General features: G+C 41.5%; 1 protein-coding gene across 7 annotated transcripts in view; it reads right to left on the reverse strand.

The window, feature by feature from the left end:
* The window catches only part of DMD (dystrophin), a 3,186,583-nt gene that overhangs the window by 547,732 nt on the left and 2,613,222 nt on the right, over window positions 1-25,629 (reverse strand). For all 7 annotated transcript variants that reach the window (XM_044284724.1, XM_044284721.1, XM_044284723.1 and 4 more), the window contains 2 exons: window positions 14,114-14,234; window positions 8,132-8,400 (listed from right to left, as the gene is read on the reverse strand). In XM_044284724.1, the coding sequence (XP_044140659.1) occupies window positions 8,132-8,400; window positions 14,114-14,234 (390 nt within the window). The remainder of the gene's footprint in view (window positions 1-8,131; window positions 8,401-14,113; window positions 14,235-25,629) is intronic.

Genomic DNA, 25,629 nt, shown 5'->3' on the forward strand with positions numbered 1-25,629 from the left:
TAGAACCTCAGGAAACATGACAGGTGCTCAGAAAATCAGAGCCGTTTCAAAAAGCGGAAATTCACATTTTTGTACCATAGTTTGTAAATGCTATAACTTTTACCCAAACCATTTTTTTTTTGCCCAAACATTTTTTTTTTATCAAAGACATGTAGAACTATAAATTTAGCGAAAAATTTATATATGGATGTCGTTTTTTTTTTGCAAAATTTCACAGCTGAAAGTGAAAAATGACATTTTTTTGCAAAAAAATCGTTACATTTTGATTAATAACAAAAAAAGTAAAAATGTCAGCAGCAATAAAATACCACCAAATGAAAGCTCTATTAGTGAGAAGAAAAGGAGGTAAAATTCATTTGGGTGGTAAGTTGCATGACCGAGCGATAAACGGTGAAAGGAGTGTAGTGCCGAAGTGTAAAAAGTGGCCTGGTCATGAAGGGGGTTTCACCTAGCGGGGCTGAAGTGGTTAAAGATCTGGACTGATGTGGTGATCACCAAGCATTATGTTGCTACTCTGCTTCTTAAGATCTCACCACAAGTTTAAAGCCACCCGCACACGTTGTGGAATCCGGGCTGTTAGTACAGTACCTGCAAAGTGTATGAGATCACACAAATCTCATGGTCACTTTGTAGATTTTTTTCTGTGCAGAAATTGACCTGTGGTGCAGATTTCCAAATCCGCAGCATATTAATTTTATATTTGCAATTTTAACTGCGGATTTCACCCTTTTCCAATGTATGGTGAGATCTGCGGCAAAACCACAATCTGCACCAAAAACCGCTGTTAGACAATGCAGATATAGTGCGGAAACGTGCGTTTACTCGCACTTGTCTGCAGGCGTTCTAAAGAGGTTTTCCCACAATTGACATGCACCATGGAGGTCAAATATGCCAAAATTAAGGAATAAGCAAAAATTCATTCTAGGTAGAAATCTTCATAATTGTCTACTCACTACCAGCAAATATTTGGATGCTATCGTTATACAGCCCAAAAGGTGCAGAACATTTAAAAAATATATATTTTTTGTTTAACCCCTTAAGGATGCAGGGCGTACCGGTACGCCCTATTTCCCGAGTCCTTAAGGACTCAGGGCGTACCGGTACGTCCTAACTTTACATCGGGATTCCGGCGCCCCAGGGGTTAATCTGAACAGGATGCCGGCTGAAATCATTCAGCCGGCATTCTGTCACAACGACAGGGGGGGTCATGTGACCCCCCCGTGTCGGCGATCGCAGCAAACCGCAGGTCAATTCAGACCTGCGGTTTGCTGCGCTTTTTGCAGTTTCTGATCCCCGCGGTCCCTGACCGCGGGGATCAGAAACTTTTGAGTGCCTAAAATAAAGATTTTTCACCCCCCTGCACGATTTTATGCCGGCGAGTGGTGCGGGGGGGGGAGGGTGTCGCAGGAGGTGGGGGAGTTGCGGGAGGCGGGCAGTACGGCAGGCGGGATCGTGATCCCCCGCCCGCCTCCCCTTAAAAAATTAGTTTGCTTCTAGTGGGTATACCAGGGTGTCAGCACATTGCTGACACCCTGGTATAAACGGCTGACATCTGTGCAGATGTTAGCCGTTTAACCCTTTCCATACCGCGGTCCGTACGGACCACGGTATGGAAAAGGTTAACTGTCATCGGTCAGGGAGCTCCCTCCCTCTCCATTGGGGGGCTGCTGTGCCTTTGCAGCCCCCCGTTGGAGAGGGAGAGAGCCCCCCGACAGCCCCCCTCAGCCCTGTGCTAACCCTTCCCTGTCTGCGAAGTTGTGGCAGACGGGGAAGGTTCCCATGGCAACAGGACGCCTTCTCAGGCGTCCTGCTGTCCATGGTGCTGAACAGATCTATGCTAAAAGCATAGATCTGTTCAGTGTAAGTAAAATACAGTACAGTACAATATATATTGTACTGTACTGTATTATACAGACATCAGACCCACTGGATCTTCAAGAACCAAGTGGGTCTGGGTAAAAAAAAATGTAAAAAAAAGTGAAAAAAGTTAAGATAAAAAAAACATTTATCACTGAATAAAAATTAAAAAAATTAAATACACTACACATATTAGGTATCGCCGCGTCCGTAACGACCTGATCTATAAAACGGTCATGTTACTTTCCCCGCACGGTGAACGCCATAAAAATAAAAAAATAAAAACTATGAGAAAATTGAAATTTTGCCCACCTTACTTCCCAAAAAAGGTAATAAAAGTGATCAAAAAAGTCGCATGTACGCCAAAATAGTACCAATCAAACCGCCATCTCCTCCCGCAAAAAATGAGACCCTACTCAAGATAATCGCCCAAAAACTGAAAAAACTATGGCTCTTAGACTATGGAGACACTAAAAATTTTTGGGGTTTTAAAAATGAAGTTATTATATAAAACGTACATAAATAAAAAAAATTGTATACATATTAGGTATCGCCGCGTCCGTGACAACCTGCTCTATAAAATTACCACATGATATAAACTTTCAGATGAATTTTTTAAATAACAAAAAAAAAACTTGCCAAAAAAGCTATTTCTTTTTACCTTGCCGCACAAAAAGTGTAATATAGAGCAACCAAAAATCATATGTACCCTAAACTAGTACCAACAAAGCTGCCACCCTATTCCGTACTTTCTAAAATGGGGTCACTTTTTTGGAGTTTCTACTCTAGGGGTGCAACAGGGGGGGCTACAAATGGGATATGGTGTCAAAAAAATCAGTCCAGCAAAATCTGCCTTCCAAAAACCGTATGGCATTCTTTTCCTTCTGCGCCCTGCCGTGTGCCCGTACAGCAGTTTACAACCACATATGGGGTGTTTCTGTAAACTACAGAATCAGGGCCATAAATAATGAGTTTTGTTTGGCTGTTAACCCTTGCTTTGTAACTGGAAAAAAATCTGCCAAAAAAGTGAAATTTTTTAATTGTATCTCTATTTTCCATTAAATCTTGTGCAACACCTAATGGGTTAACAAGGTTTGTAAAATCAGTTTTGAATACCTTGAGGGGTGTAGTTTCCTAGATGGGGTCACTTTCATGGAGTTTCTACTCTAGGGGTGCATCAAATGGGACATGGTGTCAAAAAATCAGTCCAGCAAAATCTGGCTTCCAAAAACCATACAGCGCACCTTTCACTCTACGCCCCGCTGTGTGGCCATACAGTAGTTTACGGCCATATATGGGGTGTTTCTGTAAACGGCAGAGTCAGGGCAATAAAGATACAGTCTTGTTTGGCTGTTAACCCTTGCTTTGTTAGTGGAAAAAATGGGTTAAAATGGAAAATTAGGCAAAAAAATGAAATTCTCAAATTTCATCCCCATTTGCCAATAATTCTTGTGCAACACCTAAAGGGTTAACGAAGTTTGTAAAATCAGTTTTGAATACCTTGAGGGGAGTAGTTTATAGAATGGGGTCATTTTTGGGCGGTTTCTATTATGTAAGCCTCCCTTCAGACCTGTAGTGGTCCCTAAAAATTGGGTTTTTGTAAATTTCTGAAAAATTTCAAGATTTGCTTCTAAACTTCTAAGCACATGCGCCGGATCTTGTGAAGTCCGGTACAGTAAGCGCCGCCCAGCTCATCAATATTCACTTCGCTGGGCGGTGCTTACTGTCCCCGACTTCACAAGATCCGGCGCATGCGCAGGGCACTGTTCAGCGCAGCGCTTCAGAGTGGGGACCGCAGAAGCCGCCCAGCAAACTGAATATTCATGAGCTGGGCGCTTCAAAGCGGCAGTTGGGGGAGGCTGGCTGGGCGCAAGAGAGGTGAAACGCCGCCCCTTGGGCAGATTGAAGACCGTTGGAGCAGGTTATAAAACTTAAAGTTTACTGTATGTATAATGTGGACAGGGGGGATACTTATATGATTGTAATACCCATTATAAGACCTGTACTGCCATATATATACCTCAATATGCTTATTGGCCCTGTCAGTGTCCCTTTAAAGTGACACTGGTCAGATTTGCAAAAAATGGCCAAGTCCTTAAGGTGAAATAGGGCTGAGTCCTTAAGGGGTTAAAGCTCTGCTTGCCACTTTTTTAAAAAGTGGCAGCGCAGGCTTGAGAGTCAGGGCTGTGGCATCGCCATCTTTGCACATTTATGATACTCTACTTCAAGAAACTGGCAGATTATAGAATATGCCAGAAATATACACCTATGCTTTTGGCGAGCAGGCCTGCACAGGTACACACATCTGACACCAACAAGTCCCTGACGAAGAGCAACGTAATTCACTCGAAACGCGTTGGTTGGTATTGTGGGACTAACGGCAATCCGTAGCTCTGAAGTGGTGACGTCACCCGCTCAGCTGTGAGCGAAGGAACTCTTTTGGAAGTTCTTCTACCGGCCGGGGCAGACTCCAGGACTAACAGCTCACCTGAAGACACAGATCCCCTGCGCAGAAGGCATCCTATGCATCAGCACCTACAACTGCGTGTATAGCACGGAACATCCAGTGCAGCGATCCCAGTGCCTAGAGTAAGGTAGGCTTGTATGGCACAGTTATAATCGCGGTGTTTCGTAGTTGAGGTTAGTAGTAAAGGGCCTTTGTGTAAGGTGAGTTTAAGCGCGGTGCCCTTGGTATTATTTTAGTATGTGCATAAGAGATTTAGAGCACCTTACGGGAGTGCGGTTACATTCTTTCCAAGAAATTTATAAAAATTCAACCCACCCCTCTTTCTCTATAATAAAAATAACAATAAATAAACAATAAAAAATAATATATTAATAAGCATTGCCATATCCCATTGTCATTAAAATATACATGTATTTATCCTATACTGTGAACACCGAATGGAAAAAAAAATCTAAATGGCAAGTTTTCCCTTTTTTTCTACTTCACCTCCCAACAAAAAAAAATGGAGAAAAAGTAATCAAAAAGTCATAAATACTCCAAAATTTTATCAATGAGAGCGGCAGATCTCTCCTCAATAAATAATTCCCCTCACAGCTCTGTGGATGTAAGTATAACAAAAGTTATGGGGGTCAGATTATGGATCTGCAAAGAAACATTTCAAACTATATAAATGTGGTATAGCTGTAATTGTACTGACCCGGAGAATGAAGGTAACAAATCAATTTTACTGAATAGGGAACGGAATAAAACCAAAACCCATAAAACTGTGGCAGAATTGCATTTTTTTAATTACACTATATTTGGATTTTTTTTACAGCTTCCTATTACATCATATTTAACATTAAATTGTGCCATTCGAAAGTACTAGTTGTCCCACAAAAAGCAAACCCTATATATCTATGTGAATGGAAAAAATTATGGGTTCGGGAAGGCAGAGAGTAAAAAATGAAAACGGAAAATCCCAAGGACCTGAAGGTGTTAGACCCCAGATTGCTAATGTTGAAAATGTAATACTAATGTATGCAACATGAACACTATAATTCCCTTTCTCACCCTGATGGTCATGCTCAAATGTACTGTGGGCAACAATTTTGAAGCACCTATACTAAGCAACTATTCAAGGTAGTAATGCACCTCAGGTTCCCACTACTGTAACTCATTTCTGCCCACTGATTCCACTGTTATGGAATAATTCCAAATACCAGCACATTTATGGATGTAAGGAGAAAAGGGAGGATAATACCTGAAGGTTTATTCTGTGTCTGCCTATTTTATAGTTAAACCATTGCTGTGTCTCAGCTCTCCCTATCACAGCTCAGGAGGCATTGAAAGATGACACTGTGCGGCCTTCTTAGCAAGCAGGTCAAAGAAATAAGAAAAAACAAACAGCAGATGGCACTATACAGATACATTTTATTGAATAACTCATTGGCTATGCTAAATTTTAATTACATGCAATTACAAAAGTGTTCAGATCCAGCTCCTGGTTTCAAAACTGCAGAATGTTTTTCGCGGGATCACCCCTTTAACTTTAGAAGTGATGAAGTGCCCAAAGATGCCCATAGACTTCAGATGATAGGTAGATGGGACATGGCTAAGCACTGATGATAACAGGTAATAAACTGGTGAAAACACTCATCCTTCGAAGTTTGTGTTACGTGTCTGTAGGCAGCTGCTTGTCGCAAATGATCCAAAAACATATGTAAATGTGGCCACTGAAGGAGGACTTCATGCAACTGAAGGGTTGATGAATGACACATGGATTCTAGTTTTCAGAATCCCTCTGTCATACACTGCCCAGAAGGCATAACGCAGTGTACAAGTTTTGCACAGAGTATTACGCTAAGGTTTTTCCTAATGCTTGTAATGTAACTAAATGTGTACCGTATATTTTGCCCTATAAAACGGGCTGTCCCCCAAAGTGTGTGTGTGTGGGGGGGAATGGAAGTGCGTCTTATGGAGTGAATGCTGCCATTTTTACATCGCTAACAATAATACGTCAGCTGCGATGCTGCACAGCGCGGCGATGTATCAGGGGGAGGGAGGAGGGGCTGGAGGCTGGCAACTGCTGCAATCGCGGCAGTCACTGTACTCTTACAACGGGCCCCGCCGCTCACAGCAGTATTCATATATAAACTGTAATCCTTAACCTCTTAACTTTAGTTACAGTAGCTCTATCCCGTGTACTACCACTTACTATCGACCTCCCGTAGCAGGCAGAGCGGCCGGCAGCTGTAATGTCACTCACTCACATTAATGAAGCAGGATGAGCAGGCGTGTGACATGAGTGAGTGACGTTACGGTACAGGAGCTTGATAGTAAGTAGCAGTACACGGGATAGCGCTACTTTAACTAAAGTTAAGAAGAGGTTAAGTATTACAGTTTACATATGAATACTGCTGTGCGAGGAGGGGCCCGGTGTATTAGGGGACACTGTTATGGGGGGGATCTGTGGATGACACATATATAGCATAAGATGCTATATATGTGTCATCCACAGATCTCCCCATAACAGTGTCATCCACAGATCCCCCTATAACAGTGTCATCCACAGATCCCCCCATAACAGTGCCATCCACAGAGCCCCCTCCCCATAACAGTGCCATCCACAGATACCCCATAACAGTGCCATCCACAGATCCCCCTCCCCATAACAGTGCCATCCACAGAACCCCCATAACAGTGCCATCCACAGATCCCCTATAACAGTGCCATCCGCAGATCCCCCATAACAGTATTATCCACAGATTCCCTCCATAACAGTGTTATCAACAGATCCCCTATAATAGTGTCATCCACAGATCACTCATAACAGTGTTTCATCCACAGATCCCCCATAACAGTGTTTCATCCACAGATCCCCCTAAACAGTGTTTCATCCACAGATCCCCCATAAGTGTCATCCACAGATCCCCCATAACAGTGTCATCCACAGTTCCCCCATAATAGTGTCACCCACAGACCACCATTAGTTCAAAACTCACCAAAAGCACACCTGTTGGTTCAAAAATTTATTTTTCTTATTATCCTCCTCAAAAACCTAGGTGCATCTTATGGGCAGGTGAACAAAGATAAATGTGGCACACTACTGCAGCTACGCCCCTTCTCATCTCAACACGTAAGTGGCATGAAGGAAGGAAAGTCACAGATGTTACTGCAAATGTGGCAAAAATAGAATAGCACAAAAAAAGGGAAAATTCCGCTCAGCACATTATGTCCATAGGAAGTGTCCATTCTCAGTGTCCATGAAACGCTGGTTTTGCAACAGGTTTAATACTTTACAAAAAATAGGGAAAAATTCTGGCCCCTTAAGCTGAACTATTAAAATCATTATTTAGTGGAAAAAATCTATAAAAAAATAAATAACATGACATAGAGCCCTAGTCATATAACTGATATGCTTTGAACCTAGTGACACTGGTTCTTACTCAACTGTTATTTATTTTTTAATGGATTTTTTTTCAATAAATAATGAATTTTAATAGTTCAGCTTGAGTGCCGGAATGTTTCCCTATTTTTGGAAAGTAAATTGAATAGTAACTGCCCCTAAATACTTAAAAACTATATAAACTATCTTTTCACATAAATACATCTTTCAAATAAATAAATAAATAAATATCATGTCTATATCTATCTATCTATCTATCTATCTATCTATCTATCTATTTATCTATATATATCTATATATATCTATATATATCTATATATATATATCTATATATATATAAAAAATAGTCTTTTTTTTGTTATTATATCCTGTAATAGAAAGCCAATATTTTTGGTAGGTAAACCTTTCTCAGAACTGACCTTGATTTTTCCTATATGATCTTGTAGCGAGTCAATCAGCAAATCTCCCACTGGCTGCCAGGACCCTTTCATCGCCTCTGCTTGACGTAGTTTATGGTCCAGTTCATCCATTGCATCCTGGAGCTCCTGAAGTCTTTCAAGTGCATCATCTAATTTTTTCTGCCACTCAACTGAACGCACGTTCAACTTGTCCCACTCCATTCTTACATCATCAACCTGCTTCTGCAGGATCCTGCTGACATTCTTGGACTGTTCTTCTACGTGATGTTCTGGAAAATAAAACATTTTTTAAGCATGAAAAGTAATTTTCATTTACCATTTTACACTACACGTCCAAGCCTATATCTTCATCATGCAAGTAACTGATTTACCAGAGAATTCACACAGACTGTATCAAAAAGTCTGCACAAAAAGGAGAAGAGATGAAAGGTTCTGCATAACATAAGGAGTGTAAGTAGCCGTCATGATATTTTAAAGTGTAAAATGTATCTTTCTGGATATATAATGTAACTTTGATCAACTTTATATTTTAGCTATCTGGGAGCCACTTGAGTAGCAATTTGTATCAACTGACTTATGTTTCTCGGGATGTCATTGGGTGCCATGGTGGTCTTTTGTAGTGCCACTATTTTTGTGACTTTCCCTCCAGGTTCTATGGTTTTCTTTAACCCATCCATAACATACTGATAAGTTAGTCTGACATTCTATAAACCTATGTGATATAGGGAAATTAGATTGGGAAAGTATATTTGGGCTTGGATTGATGTGAAGAATGACAATTTGTAACACCCTGCGAAATATGATGGCATTACATAAATCACAGAAATTGAATTTAGAAGATAAGGTAAATGTATTTATTTCAGTAAAAACATATTCTGCACTGCTGCACAGATAAATCAGTAATATTGTTTCCTACTAGAGATCAGTGAATTGATTGTAACAATTTCAAATTTGTCCTGAATTTCTCCCAAAAATTCTGATTTATTAAGTTAGTCATTACAGGTGAATGAGAGACCTATGTGTAATATTTCTCTGAGTGAGATGTGCAAGCCATGTTTCCTTCCAAAATGACTAGAGTAGTGGGTGTCCCAATATTACTCTTACCTGAGTGAGATATGCAAGCTTGTTCTTCTTCCAAAAGGACTAAAGTACTGAGTATCTCAAGAGAAAATTGGTCTGGTTAATTGAGCCTTGGAGATGCTCTTGAGGACCCTTTTTCTCATTACATAGACATCTAATATGCATGAGGAATATTGTTATCTAGCCAATGATGTTCTACATTTCTAGGAGACATATATGCAAATTATTATGTCCTTTTGGAAGGAAATCTAATTTGAATATCTTTCCCAGAAACTCAAAAGTATGCAAATCAGCATTAAACTATATGGCCTCTGATGAGATGAAGTCAGTTATTCCCGAAGTCTCATGAGACTTCGGTGAATAACTTCGGTATTTGATCTTTAAACTGGGAAACCCTTTTAAAACTTTGGTCCGAACTTGGCTTCGGTTCCGAGGTACTAGTGAGACTTCGGGAATATGGCCTCATCAGAGGCCATATAGTTTAATGCTGTATGGAGACAGAGCATTAATTTTGAGCGAAGCGACTTCGGATATAGGATCCGAAGCTCGCTTCACTAATCCCTAATCATTACATTCAGCTGAGCTAGTCCTACAAGGCAGTGTGCCTGACTTAACTAGAAATTTCCTGATGACAGACTCTCTTTGAATCGTTTTAAAAAAACTTTTACCTTGCTGCACAACCCCTTTAAGTATTTGTGAGTCAGTTGCTCCCATTAGTGTTCCTTTTCCTCAATAATCACAACATTCCGAGAAAAATTCTTCCTCTGAGGTTTTCTTTTCAGAAAGAAGCAATTTTGAATACTGTTTTTGGTCCTATTCAGACGAAATCTGTTGAATAACTATAATTTTACTTTAATAATATTATGCAGATATTTGACCCCTGTTGAGGTATTGTAACCCTTTATTACGAAGCACTGGAAATGATCTTTCATTTTGTTAGCCACAGACCACACACAGATGAAGCAGACTGGCATGTTGTTAATTATTGTTTGTGACATAATGGATACATAATGGATGGGTGGTAATCAACGTGTGAAGCAATTCATATTGCATGAAGTCACAAAGTTTCTGAACATATGCTAGAGAACGTTCTGAGATACTGGCATATTGCTGCTAAACACCTGCCAACACAGTGTTGCACATTTCTGTCTTTTTTTTTCTGGAAATCATTGATGTCAACAATTAATTACATCTTGTTGGCAGAACTATGCGAGCAGGCGTTACGGTTTTTAGTCTGTACAAATCTATGATGGGGCTCTAAAAATGACTTGACACATTGCTGCATGCTGTTTTATATGTAGTCTGAACCAAATAAAACACAAGAAAACTATAGAGATGTGGATATGAGGGATATGCTAACAGTTGAATTTTTCTCCTGCAAGTACATTTTGGTGTATCTCAGATAGGGATGAGCGGACCCATGGATGTTCTGGTTCGGCTGAACTTCGGGTCAAAGTTTAGGTTCGGGACTCAAACTTGACCCGAACTCGAACCTGATTGAAGTCAATGGGGACCCGAACTTTGGTGCACTAAAATGGCTGTAAAATAGACGTAGTAAGGGCTAGAGGGCTGCAAAAGGAAGCAAACTGGGGGTAAGAGCAGGACAATTGCCCTGCAAACAAATGTGGAAAGGGAAATTACTTAAAATAACATGGAAAAAAATTATAATCTTGAACTCAGTGGCGAAGATCAAAGTGGAGTAGGAGGTTGGACATGGCGGTTTAGGTGGAAGCGGCGGTGGAGGAGGAGGAGGTAGCCAACACCGTTGCATATGAGGCAGCGAGTGGAAAGGCCAAAGTTACACTGCAGCGCAGACAGGCGAGCAGCAGCAGGGTGAGAATGCCGAAAGCGGCACAGACATCTTACACTTTCTGTAGCAGCTCTGTCATATGGGGGTAATTTTTCCGGAATCTCTGCACCATTAGTGATGAGCGGCAGGGGCAATATCGAATTTGCGATATTTCACAAATATTTTGTAGAATATTCGTCATATATTTAGTGAATTCGAGATTATTTTCTTGATCGAGAAAAATCGGCAATGTAATATTCACGTAATGCACGCGAAATACGGGCGCAATACTATAGCTACATTTTCCAAGCTGCTAGACGTTTCCTGAGACTGGAGAGAATGGTTGACATGGCAGAACATTACAATAGCTTTATATGCAGATAGAGTGCTCTAATATATTTGCAATTGCGAAATCGGCACTAATGATGCAAATATTTTGGCGCAATACGTGCAAATTCACATTTTAACAGGTCTGACTAGTTATTAGTGATTGGTGCACTAAGTATCGTTGTGAACTTGTGACATCACAGCACTATGTATGTATGTATGTATGCAGCATACATACATACATACAGCACTATGTATGTAGCATGTATGTATGGACAGCAGAACCTATCATCTACACTATATCACGATCTAACCTACGCTGACTATCTCCCACTAACTATCTGTATTATATATGTAAGCTATCTAACTAACTAACTAACTAACTATCTAATGTAATGACACAGGAAAGCAGAGAGCACAGCAATAACACTGCTGTCTCTCTCAGATCTGCAAAATACTGCATAAAATGGCTGCTGGGGAGGTTCTTATATAGTAAGAGGTAGGCAACTTTCCTATTGGTTGCTAGGGATGTTGCTAAGCTCAGACAAAGACATTGCAGACTTCTCATTGGCCCACAAGCAGGAAGAGAGGTTACTAATGAAAAAAAAAATAGAATATTCAAAATATATTACTATATTCTAAATATTCGCAAATTCTAGAAATGCCGATATTCGCGATTAGTATTCGCTATTCAAATATTCACGCCCAACACTATGCACCACTAAATTCAGCACATGCGCCAGGCAAGGGATATGTGTCAAACCGGCTAGGCCCAGAGCTGCTATGAGATTTCGTCTGTTATTGCCCACCACCAGGCCGGGTTTGAGGTTCAGCAGCACCAACCACGCATCGGTCTGTTGTTCCATGCCCGTCCACAGCTCCTGTGCAGTGTGGGTTTTTTCCCCCAAACAGATAAGTTTTAAAACAGCCTGCTTTTATTTCCCTTGGCTGCCCTGCAGCCTTTCAACAAGCTTTATTAAATGCCTGAACTCACCGAACTCAAACCCAAATTTTTACGCCAAAGTTCAGGTTCAGGTCCGGGTACCCAAACTCACAAAGTTCGGTACAGACCCAAACTTTGCAGTTCGGGTTCCCTCAACAAACACTAATCTCAGACATACAGTGAACTCCAGAGCTAGAGATTGCATTGTGTACCTTGTAAAATATGAGCTCAAGCCGCTATGGGCAATAAATTAGACAAATCATATATTCTTTTTTCTATCCATTACCAGTTTACTGGCTATACTTGAGTCTGGTTGCTAGGGCCACACTACCTAACAACACCATTAGTAACACTTAACAACCAGACTGTCAGGCATCAGTGTTAGAGGGGCTGCCCGGTCTAGGAGCACCAGTGATGCAAATGAGTGCTCAGTTAAAAAAAAAACAACAGACACCTGTCTGCAGTTCCCCCCTTCCCGTATTTCCAGTCCCAGCAGGAACAAGAAGTGGTTTGGTAACTTGACTGCTGCAGCCAATCACTGCCCTTGAAGAAGGTGTGACGACTCTCTGGGGCCTGTGATTGGTGGCCATGGGACCAAGCAACTTCCTGGTCCAAGGAGAAGCAGAAGCGACGAGAAACAAGTAATTGGAGCCTACATTATGGGACCATGGACAGACAGGGGTGTGTTCTTTTATGAAGGAGATGTTAGGACCATAGAGGTCAGTTCCTAGGTCAAACAGCCCCATTAAATTAAAAACTGGATTGTGCTGGGCATAGAATATGGCAGCAGTAAATTCATACTATTCCCCATCTTAGGATGCTGAAGTTGACAGATTTTATTGGGGTAACTTGTTTGGTTCTATTTATTGAGGTGCTCTTTTGACACTTTTTATCAGTAGGACATGCAGTGAATCTTGTGGCACTGTTTATAAATGCATTGTGCTGGCACTTTTATGAGTTGTTCTTCTGGAACTGTTAAAAGGGTTGTAAAAGATTTTAAAAAACATGTCTGATTTCTACTAAAAATCTGTCCATGGGTTTCATGTGGTATTGCAGCTCAGTCCCATTCACTTACATGGAGCTGAGCTACAATACCAGTCAACACCCATTAAGTGGCACTGTTTTTGGATGGAAAGTACCATGTTTTACAAATCCTGTACATCCCCTTTAACTTCCCTAAAGTCTCCTTGAAAATGATTTGTAAAACTAGACACGTATGCCATACATTTGCAGACACAAAGGCAGATTATACTAGTATTGCATATTACAGGAAAATCAGCTTTAAAGCCATGACTTTGTCTATATTTCTCTTCATGTTATGAAGATAATTTCTCATATTCAGAAGTTATTAGAAAATAGAGATTCTAATGAAAGACTTATTTTAACCTGGAAGGACGTTCACTAAACCTGAAAATGAAATATATACTGCCTTTGAGGAAAGGATGGGCAATAAATTTCAGCTCAAGCTTTGTCTCACTAAATCTTCTACTCCACATAACAGCACAGGGAAAACTGGGCTTCTGACGGGCAACCATTTGGAGCAGAGGTCAATGCTTTTATTTTTCATGATTTGCTTGGGGACAATACCAGTTCATTTTAGGTCTTGACCAAAACAACCATTAAAATGATAAACACGTAGCTGGGAAAAAACGGAAAAAAAAAAAACTGACAGACAGCAAGTTCAAGTTAAGAAGATGAGCTGCCTACTTATTTATGTGACTGGTGGTTTTTAAGACATCACTTTACATTTAAAGAGATGGGGGTTGTGAAAATTCATGAAATTGTAAGACATCATGATCCCTTCATCAATATGTGATTACAAGGCTATGTTCAATTCAATTACCTCTTGGCTCATGGTACAGTTTCTCCAGGCCATCAAATGGATGTTCTGCTAGGAATATATGCACGGTATCAAGTGCACTCATGATAACAGGCTCCTTGGATTTTACCTCCCTCTTGAAGACCTTTAAGAAAGAAATAATAAAATCATTTATTCCACAAGCTCAAATGGATGATCTTAGATGTACAAAAGCACCAGAGTAAATTAATATATGTGGACCATCGCTACATACGAGCGCTCAATTAATAATCACAATGCAATGAATGGGAAGCCAAACACTTCAAACAAATTGACAGAGGTATCTGTGAGTACAATGCAGTGTATTATATTTATTCAACAAGTACATATGGACACATTCTCCACTACAACAGTTGTGCATCTCATCTGGGCACCGTGAGTAAAATGTTACATCTGCCAGACATATAGAATTCTTGCTGATTGTAAATGAAAACATTCTTGTTCACATTAAAATTCTAAAAACCTACCTAAGGGTACTTTCACACTTGCGGCAGAGAGATCCGGCAAGCAGTTCCGTTGCCAGAACTGCCTGCCGGATCAGGTAAAATGTATGCAAACTGATGGCATTAGTAAGACTGATCAGGATCCTGATCAGTCTTAAAAATGCCTGATCATTCAAAAAAATTCATTGAAATGCCGGATCCGTCTTTCCGGTGTCATCTGGCAAAACGGATCCGGCATTTATTTTTTTCACCTTTATTTCAGTCTGTGCATGCGCAGACCGGAAGGACGGATCCGGCATTCCGGTATTCTGAATGCCGGATACGACACTAATACATTCCTACGGCAATGTCACTCTGGAGCGCCCCGGGAGCCGCACGGACGGTAAGTATGCTGCTCCTCCGCTCCCCGCTACACATTACCATGGCTGCCAGGACTTTAGCGTCCCGGCACCCATGGTAACCACTCTAAAAAAGCTAAACGTCGTATCCGGCAATGCAGCGAAACGACGTTTAGCTTAAGGCCGGATCCGGATCAATGCCTTTCAATGGGCATTCATTCCGGATCCGGCCTTGCGGCAAGTCTTCAGTTTTTTTGGCCAGAGCAAAAAGCGCAGCATGCTGCAGTATTTTCTCCGGCCAAAAAACGTTCCGTTCCGGAACTGAAGACATCCTGATGCATCCTGAACGGATTTCTCTCCATTCAGAATGCATTAGGATAATCCTGATCAGGATTCTTCCGGCATAGAGCCCCGACGACGGAACTCTATGCCGGAAGAAAAGAACGCAGGTGTGAAAGAGCCCTTACTCATGCCTATTCACTGACAGGAAGCATAGATTGATTAAATGGTGAGGTAGAATGTTATAGAGAAGAATGAGTGGAGAATATTGATACAGTGAGTGTACACCCCTTACATTTTTGTACATATTTTATTATATCTTTTCATGGGACATAACTGAAGATAACTCAACACACAGCCATTCATGTCTAAACCACCAGCATCAAAAGTGAGTACACCCTAAGTGAAAAAGGCCAGATTTTGCCCAATTAGCCATTTTCCCTCCCTGGTGTCATGTGACTTGTTAGTGTATCGTGTGAATGGGGAGCAGGTGTGTTAAATTTGGTGTTATCGCTCACACTCTCTCATAAAGGTCACTGAAAGTTCAACATGGCATTTGATGGCAAAGAACTCGCTGAGGATCTAAAAAAAAAAATGCTGCTCTACATAAAGATTTCCTAGGCTATAAGAATATTGCCAACACTCTGAAACTGAGCTGCAGCACGGTGGCCAGGACAATACAGAGGGTTAACAAGAGAGGTTCCGTGAAGAACAGGCATCGCTATGGTCGACCAAAGAAGTTAAGTGCATGTGCTCAGCAACAAGTGTTTCTTGTCTACGGGCAAGCATGGTGGTGGCAGTGTCATGGTTTGGGGATGCCTGAGTGCTGCCGACTGTGGGGAACTACAGTTCATGGAAGGAACCATGAATGCCAACATGTACTGTGACATACTGAAGCAGAGCATAATCCCCTCCCTTAAGAAACTAGGCTGCAGGGCAATATTCCAACATGATAATGACCCCAAACACACCTCCAATATGAACACTGCCTTGATAAAGAAACTGAGGGTAAAGGTGCTGGACCGGCCAAGCATGTGCCCAGACCTAAACCCTATTACGCATCTGTGAGGCATCCTCAAACAGAAGGTGGAGGAGAGCAAGGTCTCTAACATCCACCAGCTCTGTAATCTCTTCATGGAGGATGGAAGAGGATTCCAGTGGCAACCTGTGAAGCTCTAGTGAACTCCATGCCCAAGAGAGTTAAGGCAGTGCTGAAAATTAATGGTGTCCACACAAAATATTGACACTTTGGGCACAATTTGGCCATTGTCACTTAGGGGTGTACTCACTTTTCTTGCCAGTGGTTTAGACATGAATGGCGTTGTGTTGAGTTATTTTGAGGACACACCAAATTTACACTGTTATACAAGCTGTACACTGACTGCTTTACATTGTATCAAAGTGTCAGATCTTCAGTGTTGTCCCATGAAAAGATATAATAACATATTTACAAAAATGTAAAGAGTTTGCTCATTTTTGTGAGATACTGTATATAGTTGTGTGTGAAAATATTTAGTATAACTTCCCATAGCAATAAATAAAGACTATGCTGCAAATTCGTGGTTTTCTCTCGTTCACTTTGGGAGCTCCGTTCTGGAGATAGGAGAGGGTCACAGAGTTGAGATCTGCACCTAACCAATATTGAGGGCATAATTAATAAAGTACAAGTTATAGTGGATAATTTACAATCAAACTATACATCAAACGTCACAGCTCCTTCTGCTCTATAACATGTCACCTACAGATAGGTATGTGACAGCTTCCCTTTTAGGTAGCCCAGGGTACCCAGTAAGTGTAACTATGCTATAGAAAGCCACAAATGGCACATAGTGGTATCATAGTGCTTTTTGCTAAGATCAGCTAGGCTTCATCTGTACTGTACATAACTATTGCTCTATCCTGAAACTCTGGCTGGGGTCTGTTTTTTATTGAAGTGACCCAGAGGTGTATGGATATGCACTAAAAGGAAAAGCTCCATGGAAAAAAGTATGCAAATCAGCTCTTCTCTAAAACATAAAAAACTACCTCATACCAGTCAAACTAGAGACTGCTCCTTTTGATAGTCTAGGTTTGGCATTTATTGGATAGGTTTCTTCCTTCCCGCATATGCTATATAACATATTGAACAAAGATATTGCACTCGGGATTAGTTGTTGGTGTTGGACTAAACTATCTGTTAGATGGTTGTGCCATTAATTTTTCCTTTTCTTATTTTTCTTTGCTTGTTAAGCTACTTTTTGTTCTTTCCCTTTCCCAAACACTAAAATACATCACAATTTATTAAGGAAAAATGCAGGCGAGGCAAATGGAAGGAAAGGGTTGATTAAAATTTATTGTATGCATTGCAATTTTGCCTCTCATTTTCTGTGTACAGCTGCTGAGAAAGGATGAACCTTGCTAACTTCTGGCATAAAAATATCTTTGAAGTGCAATCAAATCCATGGATAGAGTGGCCATACTGTTAATATATTATGCACATTATTTTGCTGAATTTATTTTTCTACTGACACGATAAACATCTGAGTTTTAGATTACTTATATTACACAAGGAAGGTAAGCAGAAATGACTGTGGCTATGATTATGGGGGCTCATATTCAAAAAGTAAGGCAAAGAAGGTGCTACCTGTAGGGATTAACTAAGGTATTTCTAGTATATGAAGAATAAAACACTCTAGGTCACTATTAGCACCTATTCTATATATTTTTTTTATTGTATCTTATTGTAAACGTGCAATAATGCATTAAATTAGCCATTCATTTATTATGAAGCACAGATGCTCTGATCATAAAATGTCCTAAAAAACCAACATGTAGCTGGAGTACCAACTGCAAGATGCACAATATGTTCCTGCTAATAGGTGCTGTAAAGTATCCTGTTTTTCTGATGAATTTTACTAGCAAGAGTTGCCAATTAACCAACCGACTCTACAAACCTCATAATCTGACCAATACAGGGTGACCAAGGTAATTAAAGGGAATGTGTCATTAGAAAATAACCTAAATGACCTAAAATCCTGCAGTGTTTGCACTGGTCATGAAACCCAACACTAGGCACTGCTGTATAGATCACTTTTTTCAGCAGTTCTTATCTTATTAGTATCACAGGCAGGATTACAATGGCATATGTTATCTATATATAGATAGCAAAGGATCTACCATCCACATTAACTGGTGGTCACAGGTTGTCTACTTCCTCCTGACTTCTACACAGGTCTCAGAGCATGCCTAGAAAGTTCTTCCATAGAAGACAATGAGGTAACCTCCAGACAATTGTGTTCATCGCCCGTGGTGGTTGCTGTAAAACATATATCTAAATGCTGTTAACACCTGCTCAGGCAAGATGGCAGCCCCCATAATCATGTACAGAAAATATAATTAAAGAATCTACAAGCAGAAAATAAAAAAAAGATTAGGATATGTGTCACTGTCAGAACAGTACGTAGGAACACACAGACAGTGAGCCCTAACTGGAACCCAGCCCTCTTTCCCTGCCTACTTGTAGTGCAAGCCCCAGGCGGCAAGTCCACAATTGGTCGACGTTCCCTACTCTGCTAGTTGCAGGACTGACACACACAGAGAAGAAATTACACAAAGATGAAGTTGTACAGGAATTAGTTGGAACCAGCGGGCAATGCAATACTAAATCAGATGACAAAGGGTAGTCAGAATAGCTGAGCCAAAGTCAGAACCAGACAGGTAACACAGTATCAAATCATGAGACAAAGAGCGATCAAAGGCAAGCTGAAGTTAATCCAATAAGCAATGCAAATACAGCGAATACCAATCACTGGCAATGGTATTTGGCCAGGAAGGGGTTTAAATAAAGCACTGAGTCCCAGGTCATGACTCGGGGGCTCCATTAGTCAGAACACTAGCACACAGGTATAGATAGAATAGCTGACCAATCAACCCACTGCTAGTTTCCTCTAGCATATGCCTGCTGTGGGGAGAAACAGAGCATTGCATCCTGTTGCTAAGGATGGTTGCGCCAAAGCTGGAGAACTCGCCGCTGGGGCCTGGACAGGTAAGTTTGTGACAGTCACTGTGTGGTTTTAACTAGTGAAAAAAAATATATAGGTGACACATTCCCTTTAACCCCTAGAAGGTTATTATCCATTTTTGCGTTTTTTTTTTTTTTTCCTCCCTGTCTTCCAGGTGGCAAAGCTTTTTAATTTTTTAATTCTCATAGACGTATGAGGGCTTACGGGACAAGTTGGACTTTCTAATGTCATCATTTTATATTGCATACAAATACAATGTAGTGGGAAGATGGAAAAAAATTCTGAATGAGGTGGAATTGAAAAAAAATAAAAATTACTCCATCATAGTTTTATGGATTTCATTTTTACCATGTTATCTATGTGGTAAAAACTGATGCTTTTGTTTTTCATGTCAGTATGATTACAGCAATACCACATTTTATTTCATTTTTCTTGTGTTTTAATGCTTTTAAAATACTTTAAAAATAAAACCTTGATTTGAATTTTCCAGGTGGAGGTGTGCCTATCAACATTACATATAGGTATACCTATTTGGCAGTGGGTTAGCCCGCTGATATTGCACCCCCTGAAAATCGATAGCCATAGTAGGGTGAGCCACTATATTTGTATTATATTTATTTGACTAAAATAAAAACTTGAATAATTGATTTTCCTTTTCATTGTCGAATTGCATCATCATAATTTGACCCCCATAACTTTTTTTTATAATTATGTCTATGGATTTGTGTAATTTTGTGATACCATTTTAATTTTTTGGGGAGGTGAATAGACGAACAAACGGTGAATCGGCCATTTTTTTCTATTACAGCATTATGTAAATATGTTTATATTTTAATAGTTTGTCTGTTTGGGTACATGGCAATGCAATCATTAGATCACTTGTCCCATAGACTGCAATGACTTACTATTGCAGCCCATTGGGCTTTCAATACATTCCTATATAGCCCGCTATTGTTGTGGTAGACTTGAATTCTTTAGAGGGACCAAGGTTACTACAAGAAATGAACGGCTATCCCAATATCCATGAGGGGGAGCCATTTGCTCACAGGGAACCTAGTACTTCTTGGAAAAGTTGCCTCAAATACTGTGGTCAGAATTAAGGGGTTAAATGCCTGTAATCAGCATTTTCACCAATCACAGACATTAGCCCCATTAGTCTGCTGTTTAAAAAATAAAAAAACACGATAGCTATGGCAACAACTGAGTTCTGGAGTGAGCAGCTATTTGAAAGAACATATTTCTGCTGTGCATGTATGGTGGATATTCTCATGGGGTTAAGGGAATGGGTAGATTGCAATACCAAGAAAAGTTATCAAACTTGCATCTTAGAGGATGTCTAATTACAATGTACAGTACTAATACATAAATAGACAGTACCAAGATCTCTCTAATAGAGTTGGCCTTGCTGGTCGCCCGACGGTCGTTCTGCGGCGAACTTTGCTCCTTCGTGATCTGCCAATATGGCGATATACCTGCTTCCACCAAATATTGATTGAGACCTACGATACACCGGTTTCCACAAAATACTGATTGAGGGGTGCAATGTACCTGCTTCCACCAAATATTGATTCAGGGGTTCTATATACCTGTTTCCACAAAATACTGATTGAGGGGTGCAATATATCTGCTTCCACAAAATACTAATTGAGGGGTGCGATATACTTGCTTCTACAAAATACTGATTAAGGGGTTTTATATACCTGCTTCCACAAAATACTGATTGAGGGGTGCAATATATCTGCTTCCACAAAATACTAATTGAGGGGTGCGATAAACCTGCTTCCACCAAATATTGATTGAGGCCTGCGATATACCGGCTTCCACAAAATACTGATTGAGGGGTGCGATATTCCTGCTTCCACAAATACTGCTCTTCTCTAGGGACTTTGGCACAGGGTCATTTTGAAAATGACAGGCAGAAGAAGAGGCAGGCCGTTCCGCAGGGGTGGTAGGGGTCGGGCAGGTGCACAAGGCCGGAACCTAAGTGGGATGTTGGAGAAGGTGCGTGTGATTACGTTAAAGGACGCACCAGAGTTGGTTGAGTGGCTCACTCAGCCTTCCTCTTCTGCACCCTCCTCATCCTCTGTATTTTCACCCTCCTCATTCTCTGCTGTGTGCACCCCTAAATACACCACCACCACCATAGCCCCTTCACTCGAGTCAGAGGAATTATTTTCCCATCCATTCCCATGCCTTAAAGATGCGCAGCCATTCTTGGCATCGGATGAGGAAGAGGAGGTAGCAACGGTCGCCACCCAACCGTCTGACGACAGTACCCAGATCAGCGGAAGGAGGGTGGTCCCCGCTGTTGCTGCCTGCTCCGAGATCTCAAATTTCAGTGGTGGTGAAGGTGACGATGATGACGTGTCGATGGACGTCACGAGGGTGCCCACAAGAGAGGAAGAAGAGGGGAGTTCAGAGGGAGAGAAGGAGCAGCAGATAGGGAAGAGAAGGAGGAAAAGCGGCAGAACTTGCAGGGCTCAGGAGGCATAAAGCAGATGTATCTGGAGCGAGCCATCCACCATGCACGGTCACATCTTGCGCTCCCAGGACGCCGGTACATGCTTCTGCAGTGTGGGCTTTTTTTAACTTATCAACTGCTGACATTAGTGTTGCCACCTGGAGCCTGTGCTGTCAAAGCATAAGTCACGGTAAGCCCAACACTCACCTAGGGACGATCAGTGGCTAACCCTACTCAATGTGACAGTTGGTAAACTGATGTGTGACAACGGTGCCAATCTGCTGAGCACGCTGAAACAGGGCAAAATGACACACGTGTAGTGCATAGCACATGTCCTGAACTTATTCTTACAGTGATTTGTTGCCAAATACCCCGGATACAGGGCTTCTTGCGGCAGGTCGGAAAAATCTCTGGCCAATTTAGAAGATCTTACACGGCCATGGCTCGCCTTGCTGACGTTCAGTGGCGACACCACCTGCCAATCAGACGTCTGATTTGTGACTGGCCGACGCTCTGGAACTCCACCTTGTATATGCTTGATAGGCTGGTATAGCAGCAACATGCTGTTAATGACTACCTGTACGAACTCTGCAGCAGGACACATTCTGGGGAGCTTGGATTCTTTTCACCGCGCCAGTGCACCAGGGCACCATCAGTGACATCGTACCTTACTCCGTTTTTCTGGAGCGTACATTGCCTCGTGTTATTGATCAAGCTGTCAAGGGGCAGGAGCTGGAAGATAAGGAAGTCGCAATGCTGAATGAATTCCCAGACAAGTCAGACAAGTCAGCAGGAGTCTGGAGAGGAGTCAGAGGAGGATGGTGGCTGGGGGAAGAGGAGGAGGAGCAAGAAGAGCAGGCTTTGAGGGGGACTTTAAACTTATTGGGGATCCCTGATGTTGCTCGTGGCCGGGGGAAGGAGACCGAGAACGAGATTCTCCTGAGTGATAAGCAGGATCCAGGGCGCTGCACCGCTTCCAATTTAGTGCAAATCGGGGGCCTTCATGCTCCAGTGTTTGAAGAGGGACCCCCGTATCAAAAGCAAAGACCAGTACTGGGTGGCAACGTAGTTAGACCCCCGTTACAAACATAAAACGGCTGACTTTTTACCAGCATCACAGAGGGCTGACAGAATGCAGCATTTCCAGGTCTTGCTGCGAGAGATGCTGCATTCTGATGTTGTGGGCGCTGGCAGAGGAATTTCCCCCCACAACGAAACAGGTGCGGGTACCAATCCTACCGCGCCTGCAAGAAGAGGGCGGTTTGAAAATGTGTTGGTCACTTCGGATATGAGATCATTCTTGCATTCTTGCAGCCAACCTATCGAGAGCCACCCTCCGGATCCAGCGGCAGGGAATACCTAGACTGACAGGTGTCCGACTACATCGGGTTAACGGCCGATGTGGACACTCTGAGAAGCGATGAACCCCTGGACTACTGGGTGTGCAAGCTTGACCTGTGGCCAGAGCTGGCACAATTTGCCATGGAACTCTTGGTTTGCCCCTCGTCAAGTGTTCTGTCCGAAAGGACGTCCAGCGCAGCAGGGGGGATCGTGACCAATAAGCGCACTCGCCTAGCTCATGACAGTGTGGAATACAACACATTTCTAAAAATGAATGAGGCATGATGACCACATGTAATTGAATTTCCTCATGCCAGCCCACACATATCTGCCACCACAAAGAACAAAGAATGGTCCTTGTCTTCTGTATATACAGCAGCATAAATGGCCTTTTCTGTCTGGTGAATGCCTAATTTTCGGGGCCTCTACTCCAATGGCCTCCAGTTAAATTTTTAACCGGTGACCGCCTATTGTACCTCCAGCCACATCATCAAAAGTTCTTTTCTGTCAGGTAAATGCCTAATTTTTGAGGCCTGTACTGGCCTACAGTAAAATTGTTATCCACTGGTGGCCTAATATACCTCTAGTCACTTAATCACTTATTCTTTTCTGTCAGGTGAATTACTAATTTTTGGGGCCTGTACTCCACTGGACTACAGTAAAATTGTTATCCACTGACCTTCTAATATACCTCCAGCCACATAATCACTTGTTCTTTTCTGTGAGGTAAATGCATAATTTTGTGGGCCAGCACTCCACTGGCCTACAGTCAAGTTGTTATCCACTGACCGCCTAATATACCACTATCCACATAATTACTTGTTCTTTTCTGTCAGGTGAATGCATAATTTTTGGGGCCTGTACTCCACTGGCCTGCAGTAAAATTGATATCCAAAAACCATGTAATATATCTCCAGCCACATAATCACTTGTTCTTTTCTGTCCGGTGAATGCCTAATGTTTGGGGCCTGTACTCCACTGGCCTGCAGTAAAATTGTTATCTACTAACCGCCTAATATACTGTCACGGATGTAGTAGGGTAGAACACCAAAAAACAATAAGAAGGAAGACACTAGGCCTCACCGCTAGGGAAGGAAAAGGGTCACTACCTATAAAACCCTGCTCCTGGCCTTAACTCCTATCCGTATGGGCACCTCTCGATGGTAGACTTGCCCATACATAGGAACCTGGAAAACCCTGGTAACCCTCGGATTCACTAAAGGTAATGACAGGGCAGAGACAACCTGTTCCTTCCCTGTTGAAGGAACCAGCATACAAAACACAACAAGCGGAACACTTAACTTCTGAGGATGATGGACAAGAACCACACTCCAGCTCTTCCAAAACCAAATGAAGCTATCCAGAGCAAGGAGTGATGGGTAAAGTCAGACTAAATAGGGAGAGGTAAAGGTCACATGATCCACACCTGAACAGGAGGTGAGGACATACCAGCAACACACAGACAAAGTGAAAGCAAAAGAGGCTGTCAGATCACTTATGTGCAGTCAGTCTTTCAGACCTTCAGCCACATAATCACTTGTTCTTTTCTGTACGGTGAATGCCTAATGTTTGGGGCCTGTACTCCACTGGCATGCAGTCAAATTGTTATCCACTGACCACCTAATATACCTCCAGCCACATAATCATTTGTTCTTTTCTGTCAGGTGAATAAAAAAAAAATTGGGTCTGTACTCCACTGGCCTACAGTAAAATTGTTATCCACTGACCGTCTAATATACCTCCAGCCACATAATCACTTGTTCTTTTCTGTCAGGTGAATGCCTAATTTTTGGGGCCCATACTCCCGTGGCCTAAAATAAAAAAATTCTAGGCTACAGCAGGGGACATTATTTTTTTTACTCTCTAATGATCTTTTAAAACCTAAACAGGATGGGGGGGGGGAAAGCTTTTACCATCATCTTGTTGCAATGGATGATTCGCTGCACAAGTTCAGAAAGTTCCTGGCTTTTAAAAAAATATAAAGTCTTTGATGTTACGGGTAGTAGCATTCTGAAATGGGACATTGATCCTTGGATTTATGCTGTCATATTTGGATCTGGGGAAAAAATTTAATTGGCACCTACAATTAGGATTATAGGTTGCAGCTGATAGACCTAGTCATGGGACAAAAATGCTATAAATGTGACTTTGTTAAAGATAAGTATAATAGACAATTGTAACTTAATATCAATAAAACAAAATGAATAATACTTATGACATGAATATAACCTATCAATCTGTTTGTCATTATTAGGAATCTGATGCCTATGTTATAGTGTAGGGCAGACATCCCCAACCTCTTGTTTTGAGCCACAGTGAATATTAAAAACCTATTAAAATCAATAAAAGATTAATGAATGAATAATATAACTGTCAGGCATAGTGGAATATTTTACACTATTCTATTCATTAAAAATAATGGAAACTGACAGACCCTTTATAAAGGTATTTTCATAAATGTATCATGGATTTTGTTGTATGTGGAAGCTACGATGATCTGATGGCTCTATCCTACATAATAAAATCCCTCTGTCAGTGTGCTGTGTCCATGTGTGTGTCACCAGTTTTGCACTGGGCATGCGCGGTGTCTAATCAGGACACAGCGCTACACACACACAGCGCTCCATAACTGTTTAAG

The sequence above is a fragment of the Bufo gargarizans genome, chromosome 3, assembly GCF_014858855.1.
Source record: "Bufo gargarizans isolate SCDJY-AF-19 chromosome 3, ASM1485885v1, whole genome shotgun sequence".
Lineage (NCBI taxonomy): Eukaryota > Metazoa > Chordata > Amphibia > Anura > Bufonidae > Bufo > Bufo gargarizans.